The sequence below is a fragment of the Lissotriton helveticus genome, chromosome 6 (genome assembly GCF_964261635.1).
Source record: "Lissotriton helveticus chromosome 6, aLisHel1.1, whole genome shotgun sequence".
Classification (NCBI taxonomy): domain Eukaryota; kingdom Metazoa; phylum Chordata; class Amphibia; order Caudata; family Salamandridae; genus Lissotriton; species Lissotriton helveticus.
Window position 1 is genome coordinate 1,404,311,473 of NC_136067.1, and position 15,908 is coordinate 1,404,327,380.

The following is a 15,908-nucleotide window of genomic DNA, read 5'->3' on the forward strand; positions in this document are numbered from 1 at the left end:
CACACAGCAGTCAAGGGAACGTTAATAATCCCCTTTCCCACATGAACATTGTTTTTGTTTTGCCTGAGTCAGTCAGGCTAATGAGGAAGTGAAACATCTGACATTTTCTCAGTTTGTTTGTATGTTGTTTACAGAATATCTGGGTCTTGGGAAAAGGCCAAAAGGAGGGCCTAAACTTCATCCAAAATTCAATTTTCTTAAAGCTCTCTTCAACCGCTGCTCGCCGTATGTAGGGCTCTCAATTGATAACATCATTGCTCACATCCTTGAGAAATCTACTCAGTTTTGTGTTGTGTGCTTTCATGTTATGCAGTAGCGTGACTTGCATAGAGAATGACCAAGGCTTATTAAAGCATTTGTACTGTTTCCTTAACATTGGTGTTTGCATATTAGATCTTTCCCGCTACTGTGTCTAAGGATGGGAGGCCATGCCGATGATGTCTTGTCCTCTTATGTGTGATGTTCAAACCCACCCTAGGTGTGGGACGTGGACATGGTGAGGGATAGCCTAAAAGGGCATTTCCCATATTTGTGAGTGTCCAGGATTCATAAAGAGGCCTTGCAGCGGTAACGTTGTCCTAGATTGATTACATTTTTTCGAGGTGCTGTTGGCGAAATCCACCTTCTTGAGAAAATATAGTCATTGTAATTAAATTGAGGTAATAATTTTTTCATCAACGGACAGTCTTTATAAGTAGATCGGTCAGTGGTTCCACTCAGCTGTGCACCAGTCCCACTCGGGACCATGCCGCATACCACAAACTACCCCAGGGAGCAAGGGAAAGAGCCTTTTTTACCATTGAGCGTGGATAGGTGCCATGACGCACAGTTGCTTTAAATAACACAAGTAATCGTGCCACCTTTATTTTCATCACTGACATGAGAAAAAAAAATCTCTATCTATCTATCTATCTATCTATCGAAATACCACTAGCTGTTGTAGTAAAATCTTTACGCTGTTTTGCCCTGATCATGCATTTTGATGAAACAGCATCTTTGTGCTACCTGTATATAGTTCTGAGCGCGTTTTCTACTGTCGTCCTGCAGATATTGCCGTGGTGGAGATGAGTGATGCTTTCAGACAGCCGTCCCTCTTCTATCACCTAGGGGTGAGGGAAAGCTTCAGCCGTGCCAACAACATCATCCTCTACTGTGACACCAATTCCGAATCGCTGCAGTCCCTCAAGGTGAGCAAAGTCATTGTTGTTTGACATTTTGCACCACTTGGGTCTAAGGGTGTTCAGTCTCAAATGGTATTTCATATCATATTGTTCAATTAAGGTTATTGGCCATCTCTGTCAATAGGGACGCCTTAGTCCAAGTCCACCTTTTTTTTTTTTTTGCAAAGCATTGTAATCTACAGCTTTATTCAAATTGCTTTCACTGAGGTAAACCAGGAATGGAAGTCCCATAATGCACTGCGTTCTCAAAGAAATACCCAAGACTGGAAAATGGCTACCTTAATGGCATAAGGACATCTGGTAACAGTACAGTCACTGAAATTCCTTACTGTACATGGAATCCACTGTTGTTCTCTCCTGTCTTGTTAAAGGAAGGCGCACCGACCGTGGGTTAAGGCGGGAGCTTTTATCTCTTAACCCCAGAAGATGACTGTGCTTTTAATGCTTCGCCATTTTCTGGTTTATATAGTTATAGCTTTAATAAAAATAGATTTATCAATATGTTGGGGGGGAAAAAACGCCGCCAATCACGAGTAAGTGATCTCTGATGGTGATCGCCAGTTTTGATGGGAGCTCCACATTTAATTAATAGTTGACTACTGATTATATTAACTTTCTCATGAAAGTTTCATTGTTCCTTGTTCGAAAGCATCATATCTGGGCTGTTCTCCGATTCTATTTATTAAGAGTTTTTTTCTGTAACAAGGATGTGAATTGTAAGAAAATTCCAGCCTTGTTGCTTAATAAAAATAACGTTATGAAGGTACAAGCTTTATGTAATTTTGGGATAGAGCACGCACGTATACAGCATTGTGTGTGCACATTGACAGATTACACAGGCATCCACATATAGTGACGGAAGCTACACACCTGCAAACTACCATGCACAGCTCAATGTATTTGATATCCATCTTTTTCTCTGTGGCCAGCAACTAAGGGGACACTAAATACTCAGAGAGAATGTTAGGGTGTCTCCTTGACTTTTCGCGTGTATGTGACAAGCATTCAAGCTATCCGGGCCTGGCGGAGAAGGGTAGGCGTCACTGCAGAGACACGGGAGCGAGAACCTTAGCTACAGAGGCTTGACTCACCGATGTCCATCCTGCCAGGCACTGCTGGTACAATTAACTATTGTGAAAGGGGTGGTATGCACACCATATAGTCTTAAGGTTAATTTTTATAGTCAACATTAATATTTGGCTTATCGCGTGCGTCCCAGGGATATGCAAGCCCATGCAATGTAATAAATACAAATGTGGGGAGCGCAGATTCTACGCTCCACTCCCTGGTGCACTGCAAGAACTGGATAAACTATCCAACACATTTTATAACGTTCCACTTTTCTCCAGGTTAATCCAATGGTAAACAGTCTTTTCAAAATTTTCATTTTCGCCACATCCATAGCATAATGTATTTTGGAAGCTTTTCATATTTGCGTGTGCCCATCCGGACTTCTTCATAAATATGATCCAAAACGACAACAGGTAGTACAATTAACTATTGACCTCTAGGTATGGAATAATGCATAAACCGGTACTTTTTATACTGTTAAAGTGAATACTGATACTTAGGTAGATCAGAAACACTGTAGACAGCGAATTTATAGGTCCTGATGAATCGCGGGTGATTTTACCCAATGCGAGAAACATCTCGACCACTACCTTCACCCTGTAGCATAGTCTTGAGTAGGGAATACATTGTTTTCCAGAACTCCTGGACTATCTATTGTTTTTAGTTAACGCATGGGACCATCAGAATAAAGTTCCCTTCTGGTACTCCTGCGTTATTTTACATTCACTTCCCGTCTACAACTACCCTGGCCCCTCACCAACACTTCACCCACGGGCAGTTGGAAAAAGATCTCCGCCAAAGAGCCCCTCTTTGAGGTGTTGCCCGTTGGGTATTGCACCGCCCACCCAACGAGGAACATTGCCCATGATGAAGCATGACACCTGCAAGGGTGTGTGAGGCCACTATATCCAACAAAATGGATACCCACTGGATGGTTACCATTTAACCACCCTCAATATCCACTCCCTTTGACCTACATCTGTTACCCCAGGAACAACCCAGTCCTCTTTTTGCTCAATACAAGCATTCAAGCCTCACCGGAGGAAGGTGGCCTAGTTTAGGTGCAGAACAACACAAATATCACGGATGTAAATGTCTAGTCACAGCGGCTAGGTACATAACGGTTTACAAATAAGCACTACACAGTAAACAATGCACACAAATTCAACCCAGTACGGAAGTGTAAACAAGGCCCACTTTCAGTGAACACTCTATACTCTTAACAAAGAAATGAACAGTTCTGAAATGAAAACCACAGCATTTGCAGCAATGCGGTTAAAGAAGCATTGAGGGGGTAAAGCAGGTTTGGCAAGCAATCCAGTCATCATGGTCACTAGCAGACCACGATCATTTCCCTGTAAAATGGAGGATTTGTAGTCCGCCCATCAAAAGCAATAACTTTTTTATGAATTGCAGTGGCAGCTCCTCCGCTAGGGCGGAGGAGTGTCGCCCTACTACTTTAGCTGCAAGCTGAATACAAAAAACAAAATAATGATAATGTTCCTTTCTTAGCATTTTGCTTTTTGTATTCAGCTTGCAGTTGAAGGGGCGGAGCTGGGCTCCCTGCGCCTAACAGGGCGGAGAGTGGTGGCAGCACCAAAAGTGCGCATGATACTTTGGCCGGCCACCTCGGACCGTCCAAAGAATCAAAAGCACTGTGCATGTTTTCCACCCAGGCTGCACTACAGCCTGGGAGGAGGACATGCCCAGCCTGCCAGCCCCTGTCTGAGCGCCGAACCACGGTGCTCAGACCAATCACATTGCTGCTAAGGTGTTTGTGATAGTGTTGTGATTGGCTGTTGGTCTATAAGATCAGGCTGATGGGTTCTCCAAATTACCTGAAGAGATTACGCTCACACCTGCATGTCTACCCCACCACCCATAACACCTGCTTGCGACAGGCTAATGGAGGACCATCTTGTCTTGCTCCACCAGAGAATTACAGCTTTCTTGGCTAAGTGAGCCAAAGGGAGGGTGCAGTTGGCAGAAGTAGGGTGGGGTTTCTATTCCCGCTACTTTCTGGTGCTCAAGAAAATTGAAGGTCGTTGTCCTACCCTAGACCTGTGCCCTCTCAATCTTATTCTTCAGGAAGGAGAAGTTTAAAATGCTCACGCTAGCTCGGTTTAGCCTGCCATGAACCACGTAGACTGGATGGTAGCGTTGGACTTGTAGGACGCATATTTCCGCATGCTTGTCCTACCTGCCCACAGGCATTACCTGCGGTTCACGGTGGACCACAAACTTTACATTTTCCTGGCTCCTTCATGGCCTTACCAGTGCCCCTCTGGTGTTCATCAAGGTAATGGTGGTAGTTGCAGCTCATCTGCGTAGAGCAGTGGTGCCAGTCCTCCCCTATCTCGATGACGGGCTGATGATGGCGGGCTCGCTCTAGGCTGTTGTCTCCCAACTTCAGGCTACGGTGGACCTCTTGCATTCACTGGGGTTTACTATCAACTTGCTGAAGTAACACCCGACTCCCTCCAAGACGCTCCCTTTCATCAGAACTGTTCTGGACATGGTGAAGTTTCAGGCCTATCCTCCTAAAAGTCGAGTCCACGATATTCGGGCTATGATACCAATGTTTCAGCCTTTATCCTGGATTTCGGTGAGACGGACTCTGAGGCTGCCTGGATTCAGGGCCTCGTACATCCATCCTGCTTGTGACACATGCCCGCTATCATATATTCACTCAACACACTTACATAAAATTGGGAGATTTGTTGTTATTTGTTTGAATAAAACTCGGTTTGTCTGAACCATGTTACGCATTGGCTGTTTTATCTGTATTTGTTCCAAATGTGTTTATTTTTTACATCATTTCTGATTGAGTCCAGATAGAAATATCTGTGATTATCATACTTGTGTTTCAGAATGAGTTCCATATGAATGCATGTTTCAAGGATCGCTGGCATATGTGGGCTCTGCAGTGGGACCTGAAGTGTAGTGCACGCAGAATCAGGGCTAGCTCTCCGACATGGTCAAATCTTGGAAGGGACTGCAATATCTCTGCAGGGGTGGTTAACGAACCACAATTACGTCAGGAGCACACATTTCTCCTTCCCCGAATCAGAGCTGATAGTGGTGACAGATGCGCCACTCCTGCGATGGGGCAGCCATCTGGGATCATAGAATTATGGCCTCAGGCTGAATCCGGGATCCTTATCAACCGACTGGAGCGCCGGGGCGATCTGGCTGGCATTCAAAGCCTTTCTGTCCTCCTTCAAGAGAAGGCTAGACCAGGTGTTCACAGATAACACCACCACCATGTGGTACTGCAACAAACCGAGTGGGGTAGGTTCCTGGACGCTTTGTCAAGAGGTCCTGCATCTCTGGATATGGCTGAAAAGTCGGGGCATATCCCTGGTGATTCAACACCTGGTGGGCTCTTTGAACACTAGGGTGGATGAACTCACCCGAAGATGCCTAGCAGATCATGAATGGCGTCTCTCTGTAGGTGGTGCAAGGTCTCTTTCAGCAATGGGGAGCGCCTTGGTTCGATCTATTCACCACCGCCGTGAATGTGCAATGTTAGCAGTTCTGTATACTGGAATTTTCAAGGCAGCTCTCGCTCGTAGGCACTTTTGCACTTGAGTGGAGCTCAGACCTAATGTAAACCTTTCATCCCATACCATTCCTGCCCAGAGTTCTCAAGAAGATTGGGAATGACTAGGCCCTAGTCATCCTTGTGGTATGCCGAGCTCTTGAGCATGGCCATTAGTCCGATCAGGCTCCTCCTTCAGGAGGATCTTCTGTTGCAGAGGAGTGTTCTCCACCCGAACCGGTCATTGCTCTGCCTTTAGGACTTGGGAGGGTATCTCATGGAGACTTCTGGATGAGGAGACCAACTGAAGGTCGGTCCTGAAGATGCTACTTGGCATCTTAGTAGATGTGAAAAAGATCAAAAAATAAAAATGAAACTAATTGTTTAAACCTTGAGTCTACATGTAGGATTCAGTAAAACAGCTTTACATGCTCAAATCAATATTTTCAAATATTGATTCCTGTCTTAAAGGTTCTGTTAAAATGTTCAGTGTTATCAAAATAGAAATACTTTCATTCAATACAATGTATCTTTATTCAGTTTCAGATATTAAAAGCACACAATAATTATAGAAACAGTAATGAATCTGGTAAAAAATAAAGCAGACTACACCCGGCGCTGGCGAGCCAACCATTGGCTTCGAGTTACAGAAGTGCTACAGTAATTAAAACAAATCATCAAGGGCTTTGTGGGGAGTACAGTTAAGTTGAACGGGCTGGTTAGATGCAACTAGATCTAAGTCTGAAGGCAGATTTTAAAAATTCAGTACATAAAACACAGTGCTACCTGCATTTGTAAATAAATAAAAGCTGGGCTTACGTGCCTAAAATTTGCTCTTTTCAAGATCAGAATTATAAAAGCCTTTCTAGGAGTTTCATAAACACTGCAATATCATAAAATGGACCATGCTCGGTGGAGATTGACCATTGCAGCCACAGGACAGCTAAGTTTGGAACAAGCATGAGGCCTTCATGCCCCCAGAGTAACACACAGCCGCCCTGGTGTCTTGATGAAGATCCTGTAAGCAAAGGACTATTTCCTTGTCCGCCCCCAAAGAGAGCATGGTCTGCCACAGCCTGCTTCTATTCACACAATCAAATGCGGAGGAGAGGTCTATGAAGGCCAAGAAAATAGTACCAGTGCGGGCAGCCGTGTACTTGTTCACTATCAGGAAGAGGTTTTGACATTGCTCTGTGGTTGAGCGTCTGGAACGAAACCCGTATTGGGTGTCTGACAAGATGTTGTTCTTAGCAGCCCAGGTGGATAATCTATCTAACAGGGTTTGTCCAACCACTTTGACCACAGAGTCCAACAGGGAGATGGGCCTATAACCGAGTGTGCTCTCTCTGTTCCCCTTTTTAAAAACCGGGACGATGGCAGAGGTGGCCCATGAGGTCGGGCAATCAGCCCTGACAGCTGCATTAATTACAGCAGTAAGCAACTGAGCCTAGAACTCCAAGTTGCACATGTACAGATCTGGCGGGATGGCGTCTGGACCGGGGGCCTTATTTCATGTCATACCTGCTATTCCCTGCCTCACCTCTTCCTCCGAGACTGTTAGTATTGACGTTTTATTTACTCCCCTACTGGATGATATCTGGTTTGTGGTACCCCCAAACATACCCTCATAATAGCTAACCCAGTCATCCTCTGTGATGTGGGCATTGCAAGCACTAGTGGTCTCTACTCCCAGGATTTGGCTGTTAATTATTATTTAGTACTGTTCCTAATGGTACTAGGCTCCATTAGCTTCCCCCAGAGCTCCTCCTTCAAGATTTCTTTACATCTTTTAAGGGCCATTTTATACTGTGTTCTACAGGTTCTAACTAGTCCCCTGTCTCTTGGGACAGCATGCAGAGCCGCCTTTAGGGACCTAGCCACACAAGAACATGTTACATTGAACCCTTTCGGGGCCTATCTCATTGATTATTCATGGCAGAGATCGTCAATAGGTCAGCGTTGGAGCATGAAATGGATTCAAACACTTTAACTACTTGGACGTCTGGGTGCCTCTGGGCCGCCAAACAGATCTGGATTTCCTATTGGAATTTGGCCAGGATGGACTCGTGAAAAAGGCCGGGGGTAATATGTGCCCATTTTAGCCTTCTGCCCCCATCTGTGGGCTGTAGGGCCCTTTCACCCCTTCTGAAGACCTAGTGCAAGCCAACTGGATTTAAGGCACGAAGGATTGTGATTGCTGTACATACTTGCATCAATTGAGAAATCTGATATTAGAAGGAATAAAGGGGTGGGAACAAGAATGAAATCGATAAACGAGTTGTTACTGTGACCTTTGAAAGTTGGTATGAGGGCGCTCTGAGCAGGGTCCAACTTGTCCATTGCAGATTGTAAATCAAAGTCACATATTAAGGCATTGAGAAGGTCTCCCTGCCAGTGATGTTCAAAATGCCCTCCCCGGTAGCGTGGACAGTCAAAAACCCCAAAACCCTGAACTTTTGGATCCCCACAAGGTTGAACATTAAAGTCACGGACCAACACGATATTAGGGGTGTAACTAGAGGAAGTACTAAAGCCGTCCAGAAATGTACCCAGCCGAGCTATATTACATGTCTCAGGGAGGGAGGAAACCGCATTATAAAATTTTTAAAGCAACAGACTGGTGGCCCCCGTGAGAAGAGCAAGGTCTGACGGCATTGATTATCAGTGTTTAGTTTTGCAATTCCACTTTCCAGCCTAAGAGATACGTAAACCACCGGAGCTAGATGGGCTTCCAGGGACAAAGAAAGATTTATACCCTTCCAGAAGAAAAGCATTCTCCACAGCCCAAGTCTCCTGCAAGCAAATAATGTCAAACGCCTGGACAAAGCTCCGCCATTCTGGGACTGAGAACTTGCTTGCTAACCCGGCCACGTTCCAGGGGATGAGGGAAAGGTATGCTGTGTCCCTGGAATGGAGGCCCAACATTTCTCGTTCCGCTTGGTTTGTATGATATGGGCATGGAGGAATTGTCACTGGAGGCAGGGACCCGGGTCCTCCCAATCAATCACAGTTCTCAATGAGGCAAGGGGGGGGCATTAAAAGTTGGGACGGGGACAAGGTCTGGTGCCGCTCGTAGGATGCAGTACTCAAGAGTCACCTCGGGAGCAATGGATTTTGTGGTGATGCCGGGAACATTGGTTTGTAAAAGAAGCTGAGGGGAAGGGCCGAAATTGAGGTGGCTGGGCCTGTGGGGGCACGAGCATTAACCGTGCGGAGACTTCTCTCTGCCAGATGGGGTTGATTAAAATTAATAATGAACACAGTCCCCGTCATTGCTCTTTTTTGACTCTCCTATCCAGGCCGCCCGTCGTACCAAAATACCGTCATTCAGTTTTGTGAGTTAAGCATCTTGAATTAATGAAACGTTTCATAAATTCGGGGCACTTTAGTAACTGAAATGAAACGTTTCATAAATTCGGGGCACTTTAGTAACTGAAGAACAGTTTAAATCCGTTTATATGTAAAGCGCAGCAGTGCACATGGCCATTAGCTTCAAGTTCATGGCACACATAATAATAATAATAATAATAATCCACATTTGTAAAGCGCGAACAATCACCGGTAAGGGTCTCTAGGCGCTGTGGGGCCGTCGGGAATATTAAGCAAGCTATTGCCCAGAGTCACATGGTGCTGGGCTCACCTGCCGCAGACCCGGGGATCGAACCGTGATCCCCAGATTCCCGCGCCAGGCGCCCTGGCCGCGGCGCCACAAATGCAAGAAATCTTTCCTCAAAACTTGTATATAAACAACAAAATCAAAGTTTTCCAATGATTACAACTCTTTATACAAAACGTAGAAATAAGACACTTTTGTTCACCAAGTGCAATGAGCAATATAAAGCCCATTATTTCTGCCCCACAATGCTCTCGAAAAGATTAATATTTCCATACAGTCCAGCTTATACAAACAGTTCCCCATACATATATGCACAGCTACCATGTCACAATAAAACCCAAGCCTGAGTACCTACATTGAGGTAGAAAAAAATCAGCCCAATAATACAGAGTCGACCAGTACTTTGAACTTCTTTAGACATAAAATAAGATTTCATTGTACTTTTGAAAGTGGAAAGTACCACGTTATGGAATACCTTGCCAAAGGCCTTATGAGATAGTTTTCCACCAGCTACTTTAAGGGACCATCTACCCAGGTTTTCTTGGGAGTATTTGACCATCAGCAACCTAGGATTTGTACCATGGCGAACATATTGTGTGGTTACTCAACAATCAATCCACTTTGTGAAGAAAATACAAACACATCAACGACCATGCTCTAAACTTGATTTGGTCAGCAATGGTAAGCCAACTAACCTGCTGGTGTTGCCCTGTAAGATCACATTTTTAAACTAAAAATGACCGTTAGGACATTTTTTTGGTTGCTTTCAATTTGCATTAGAAGTACTCCCTTAAGGGTGAGGTTGAGCTCACACATGCTAATTTGTTCTATCACATGTGAGGAGCAAGTCGTATGATAAGGCTTCAGACCTGTGGGTGGGTGAGGGCTCAGCCTATTTAAAAGGCAAACAGTTGACACAATTGGTTGTTAAGTACACAGATGATAATATATTTATCCTCAAAAATTCATTTTTATTATAATCTTCCCTAACAAGTGTTCCTGCTTTAAGCTTTTTCCTTCTCCTTTAGTACTGACGTAGCTTTAGTATATATGTTAAGGGGTGCACTCTGGGTGATTTTCCCTCTTCTCCTTTTTGGTGTTCAGCTTGCCTTTAATTTAAACAAGAAGTTCCTTGAGATGTTCAGAGACATTGACCTACTGTACTTGTGCTGTTAATTTTCGTTGATCTAGTTGCAGCGGTGGATATATCTTCAAGGGGAGTAGAGATGGAAATAAGCAGTGTTTACTTCCACATATACCTGAATTTTTTATGATAGCCTGTTAATCACTTCCAGGTTCCTCAGAGGTTCCACAGGGGCTGGCACTGAGCCCTAAGTGCCAGGCTATGCAATTGCTAGTGTCGAGGATCCATCATAGTGCAGGAGCAGAACCATGGTCATATCTCCATTTATGCAACACTATTTATACCGCATCCAGTGTAACCAAACACTCATTCACCATTATTGGGGATCCAACATGGAGTTCCAGCGTAATCTGACTATTGTGAGCATACAGTTCACACTGAAGACCAGAACTTTAATAACATGGGCCAGATTGAACATAACTATTAAAGAGCAAAGGGGAAAGGGCTGACTCCTAAGGTACACCATACATGGAGCAGTAGGTGGAGTAATGCAGTAACTTAGATAAACTTCTTGGGCCCTGGCTGCGAGAAAAGAGTGGATCAGTTGCCAAGTATGACCCTGAATTCCAACTACCTGTTGTTGGTTACCGAGAATTATAGCATGGTCCACAGTGGTCAATGCCATTGACATCTTGTAAAGACTCAAGGCAGCAGGCCTTACTCTGCTCCTCCAGTCAAGCAATTGTCACATTAAACTACTGTCTCGTTGCACTTCTCTAGTGAATCCCTGAATGAAAATTGGAAATTAATATCTTCTGATCTTTTAATTGGGCAGTAGTTATAGCCTTCATGATTTTGTCAACATATGAATGGGTGGGTAATACCCGAAAATTAGGAGTGGAAGGATCTAATTTTGTCTTATTTAATTAATTCACAACATAGTCCTGCTTCTGTGCACTAGGGTGAGTGCCTCTCTGAAGGAGACATTGAGAACCATAGTCCGAGCCAGTGCTGGCTACAGTTTAAAAAATATGGTGGGGCATCATCGCACCAAACTCTCCCAATATGCTGCACTGCTCCCCGGCGTTCCATGAGCAAGAATAGAAGTACTCCCTTTCTGCTCAGTAAAACATGAATCCAACCAATCCTGGAGCTACTCTCATCAGCATGAGAGCACTCCAGGATTGGTGGGAACAGGCTAACCCAGTGCTCATTTTGAGGCTGGCGGCCTGTGCCAGCAATCCTTGCTGGGTCTACTGTAGTGTAGTTCCTATATCCCCAACAGGCTCTGCGCATTGGAATAATATATCCTTTAGATTAGACATAGGACTGAGGTCGACTGGGTCTCTATTGAATATATTAAACTTAATAGTGAATGCCAGCTGGCTCAGAGGTCACTAGAAACTTTCTCGAATTCACAAGAAGGGATTAGTTTCTGACAACCACATAAACATGACAACTTTGTTTCCCAAGAATAAGAAATGTATCTCTAGAGTCGCAGAAACAATAGATAAGTATTTAACTCAGTCACTCGTGCATGCTTCGTTTCTACAGAGGTGCAGAGAAATAGAGAGACACTCAAGCTCTGCCTAACCTGCCGTGAGGGGAACGGCCAACCTGATTTCCAAACTTACCCCTGCATAGCTCCAGAACCGTGCCGTGAGGGAAACGGCCAGCGCTCACACCGCCATTCACCGCCATTCACCGCCATCCACCCGGTGCAGCAGCAGCTGGGGAACTACATCACCCAGCTGCCCCGGGGGTGGACGCGGCGGGCGTGACGACGGACACGCGCCAGGAGGCGCTTCATTAGCAGGGAGCGCCGAAGTGCTCTGGTGACACTCAAGCTCTGCCTAACCTGCCGTGAGGGGAACGGCCAACCTGATTTCCAAACTTACCCCTGCATAGCTCCAGAACCGTGCCGTGAGGGAAACGGCCAGCGCTCACACCGCCATTCACCGCCATCCACCCGGTGCAGCAGCAGCTGGGGAACTACATCACCCAGCTGCCCCGGGGGTGGACGCGGCGGGCGTGACGACGGACACGCGCCAGGAGGCGCTTCATTAGCAGGGAGCGCCGAAGTGCTCTGGTGACACTCAAGCTCTGCCTAACCTGCCGTGAGGGGAACGGCCAACCTGATTTCCAAACTTACCCCTGCATAGCTCCAGAACCGTGCCGTGAGGGAAACGGCCAGCGCTCACACCGCCATTCACCGCCATCCACCCGGTGCAGCAGCAGCTGGGGAACTACATCACCCAGCTGCCCCGGGGGTGGACGCGGCGGGCGTGACGACGGACACGCGCCAGGAGGTGCTTCATTAGCAGGGAACGCCTCTCGCACCCGCGCGCGGGAGGGCGCCGGGAGAAGCCCGGGACAGTCTTAGACAGTCCTAGACTGGCCGGGACTGGACTGGGCTACCTCCCTTACGGCTGTATGCAAGTAAGGAATAATTATTTTTCTTTCCAACATTCCGGTTATTTGTCAAGTGGAGATATATACCAGCTCTGGGTTTTACAAATATAGTAATTTCTCCTGCTGCCTAAAGAGACTCTAGCTTCTGCCTATTACTTTGTTTGGTTGCTCCTGTGACTCAAATCGCCCTAACATCACTGCGAAGTAGGGGTTAACGTGTATTACCTACTCCTGTCGGAAGAAACCAATTTTGTGACCCTTATGTCAAAAAACATGTCTATAAAACAGCCTCCACCGAATACTAAGACAATAGACAACTATTTGGTCCAAGTAGTAAGCAAAATTAATGATAAAAGAAGACAGTCACTGGGCCTAAGTCAGTCTCCGGATTTACATCCTCTAAGCCCGACTCAATGCAGCAATCAGTCAAACTCCATAGCTCCAGATGTCTCTAATGATCTGATAGATCTTATGGCCCATTCTAATCCAAATATGGATGAACAGAATATTGTGATACTAGATAGTGAAGTGAATTTAGTAACTCCAGATCTAGAAGTATTTTCAGATCCTGAGAACGTTACCGTGAATCACAAATCTGATGATCCTTCATCTCCTGAACAGGAAACTCGACCACCGAGAAGACACAGAAGAGTTCAGGAGAAACGATCGGGTTTACGATCGGGAAATAGGAGGAAAAAAGCATCACCCATAGGGAGAAACAAGGCAAAACTCATTGAAGTAGTAGAAAATATTATTCCTGAAAAAAGCGATCATGACAATAGCTACAATGAGGATGACCTGTTGCAGAAAATAGCAGACATCATCGATTCGAAAATTAAAACCATCATCAAGCCGCTAGTCGCCAAGATTGATAAGCTAAATGCGGAACTAAAAAGAATAGGTGCCCTTCAGTCAAAGGCTGTAGATGGGGTTGATAATTTATCTACTTTGGTGTCACAAATGGGAAAGCCAGCAGAGATCAAGGAGAGGAGTTCTTCAGAGAAAGAGACTGACCCATCACTCCCTGAATGCCCAGCTCAAGAAGGGTCAAATATCACCAACCAGACCGTGTCAAAAGATAGTGTACCACTGACAATAAATATCCCGACAGCAGCGCGTCAGGATCTAGATCCCCTTCAATTTATTGAAGAAGCATCAACAGTGGTATTGGTGTTGGCCAATGTGCCCCCGCCAACGGACACTCAATCGGAAACACCAATATCACTGTCTAGTAAGGCACTGCACTGGCTAACAACTAACATGCATATGGGACCAGGAGGCAAACATCAGCTTGCATGTGAAATCAAGTCAGTGAAAAGGGTGGCTTGGATTGGGAATCGGCCCAAAAGGTTTAGAGGAGATTGTGTTATTGTGACTTTTTGCCACGCAGCTGTTTTACCCAATGTCTTAAATCATATCTTTCCGCCACAAAGAAGAGCTGGGTCTATTGTTCCCCTTACCCTAAAATTCTTTTATGGGGAGCAACAGAATGTAACATTTCCAAAAACTCCTGGCCCGATGTGGGAAATTGTGAGAAATAATAGAGGCCCAAGGGTCCCTCCTAACGATTGGGGCATGGTCCTAGGAAATAGATATGAAGCTCTATCAGGTCTAGATGCTTGCGACTGACTGGGTAGAAGTAATTTTCACTTTGATTTTCCTATTCCTAATGGAGAGTGTTCAGGGGGGAAAGCTGAAGCTCAGATCAATTCTGTAACAACTGATCTTTTGACAAATGTAAGCAGAACACAGGGTGTTTTAGGTGATATATGTAATGATCATCACCTTACTGGATGCACTGATTACACCGTGGGAAGTGATTTAAATGTTAATTTATCCCCAAAATTAGTTGTAAATCCGGACAATGCAGGTGTACACAATCTCACCCAATATCAAAGGGCTATATTAACAACTAATATCGAATCCACTAACGACAAGGCCTTTGCCCAATATATCCTAACATCCTGGAACATCGCAGGTTTGCGAAGTAAGATAGCATCGCAGGCCTAGCAAACTTTCCTGGATTCAAAGGATGTAATCCTTCTCCAGGAAACTTGGCAATTAGATCCAGATCCTGTCGAAGGATATCTACATTTTTATGTCCCGGCTACACCAAGTCAAAGGGGAAGACCTAAAGGCGGTCTTGTGACATGGGTAAAGCAAAGTAGTGATTATTCAGTCGTTCAATTAGTTATTAATAGCCCTGATATATTGTTGGTCAAGTTACAGCGATCATTTTGCCAGGACCTTTATATATTCAATATTTACTCAAGGGGTATGCCAGGTGGTAAACCCACGGAGGCGGTTGAGTTGTTAGATTCTCTTTTAAAAGAGTATTGCTTAAAGGCAAATGTTATTGTTGGAGGTGATTTTAATTGTTGTTTTGAACCCCTAGACACCCATTATGTAGATCTCACGATAGAAGAGGACTACATCTGGGATATCCCTCAGCTTTCCTTACCACCAATTAAAAAATGGTCAGAGGCTGCACTGCAGCTAAAAGTTCTGTGTGTCGAGTCTGGGTTGCGGGCCACCAATGGTAGAGTGGTTTCTGACAAACAGGGCGCCACCACTTTTTCCAATGGAAATTCACAAAGTCGTATTGACTACATTTTAATTAACAAAGAGAATTGGTCCAGTGTTGTTGATATGTGGGTAGAGCCTAGAGTGGAAAGTGACCATGATCCATTAATTCTGACATTCAAATTGTTTGGAGTATTGGATAAAGACGTTCCGATGGAAAATGTTCAAATTAAACTCTCTAATGACAATAGACGCATCAGATGGTCAGCTTGTGCAGCCAATGAGGAAAGCATAATTGCTATGAGGGACTTAACAACTCAGGCAATCAAAGAAGTAAAGAGTATAACCTCTATGGATACTCAGATATTTGAAGTCAGCAGGATCCATGATGACTTTTTTAATAGTTTAAAATTTTTTTTTGTTAAAACAGTGACTAAAAAGCAACGTAGGCCAGTAAGAAAGGAAGACCAGTGGTACGAT

At 44.9% G+C, this 15,908-nt stretch overlaps 1 protein-coding gene across 2 annotated transcripts in view; it reads left to right on the top strand.

Annotated features, from left to right (window-relative positions):
- Positions 1-15,908, top strand: part of MAP3K5 (mitogen-activated protein kinase kinase kinase 5) — a 1,111,277-nt gene that overhangs the window by 224,469 nt on the left and 870,900 nt on the right. For both annotated transcript variants that reach the window (XM_078649188.1, XM_078649189.1), the window contains exon 2: positions 1,048-1,187. In XM_078649188.1, coding sequence (XP_078505314.1) covers positions 1,048-1,187 — 140 coding nt within the window. The remainder of the gene's footprint in view (positions 1-1,047; positions 1,188-15,908) is intronic.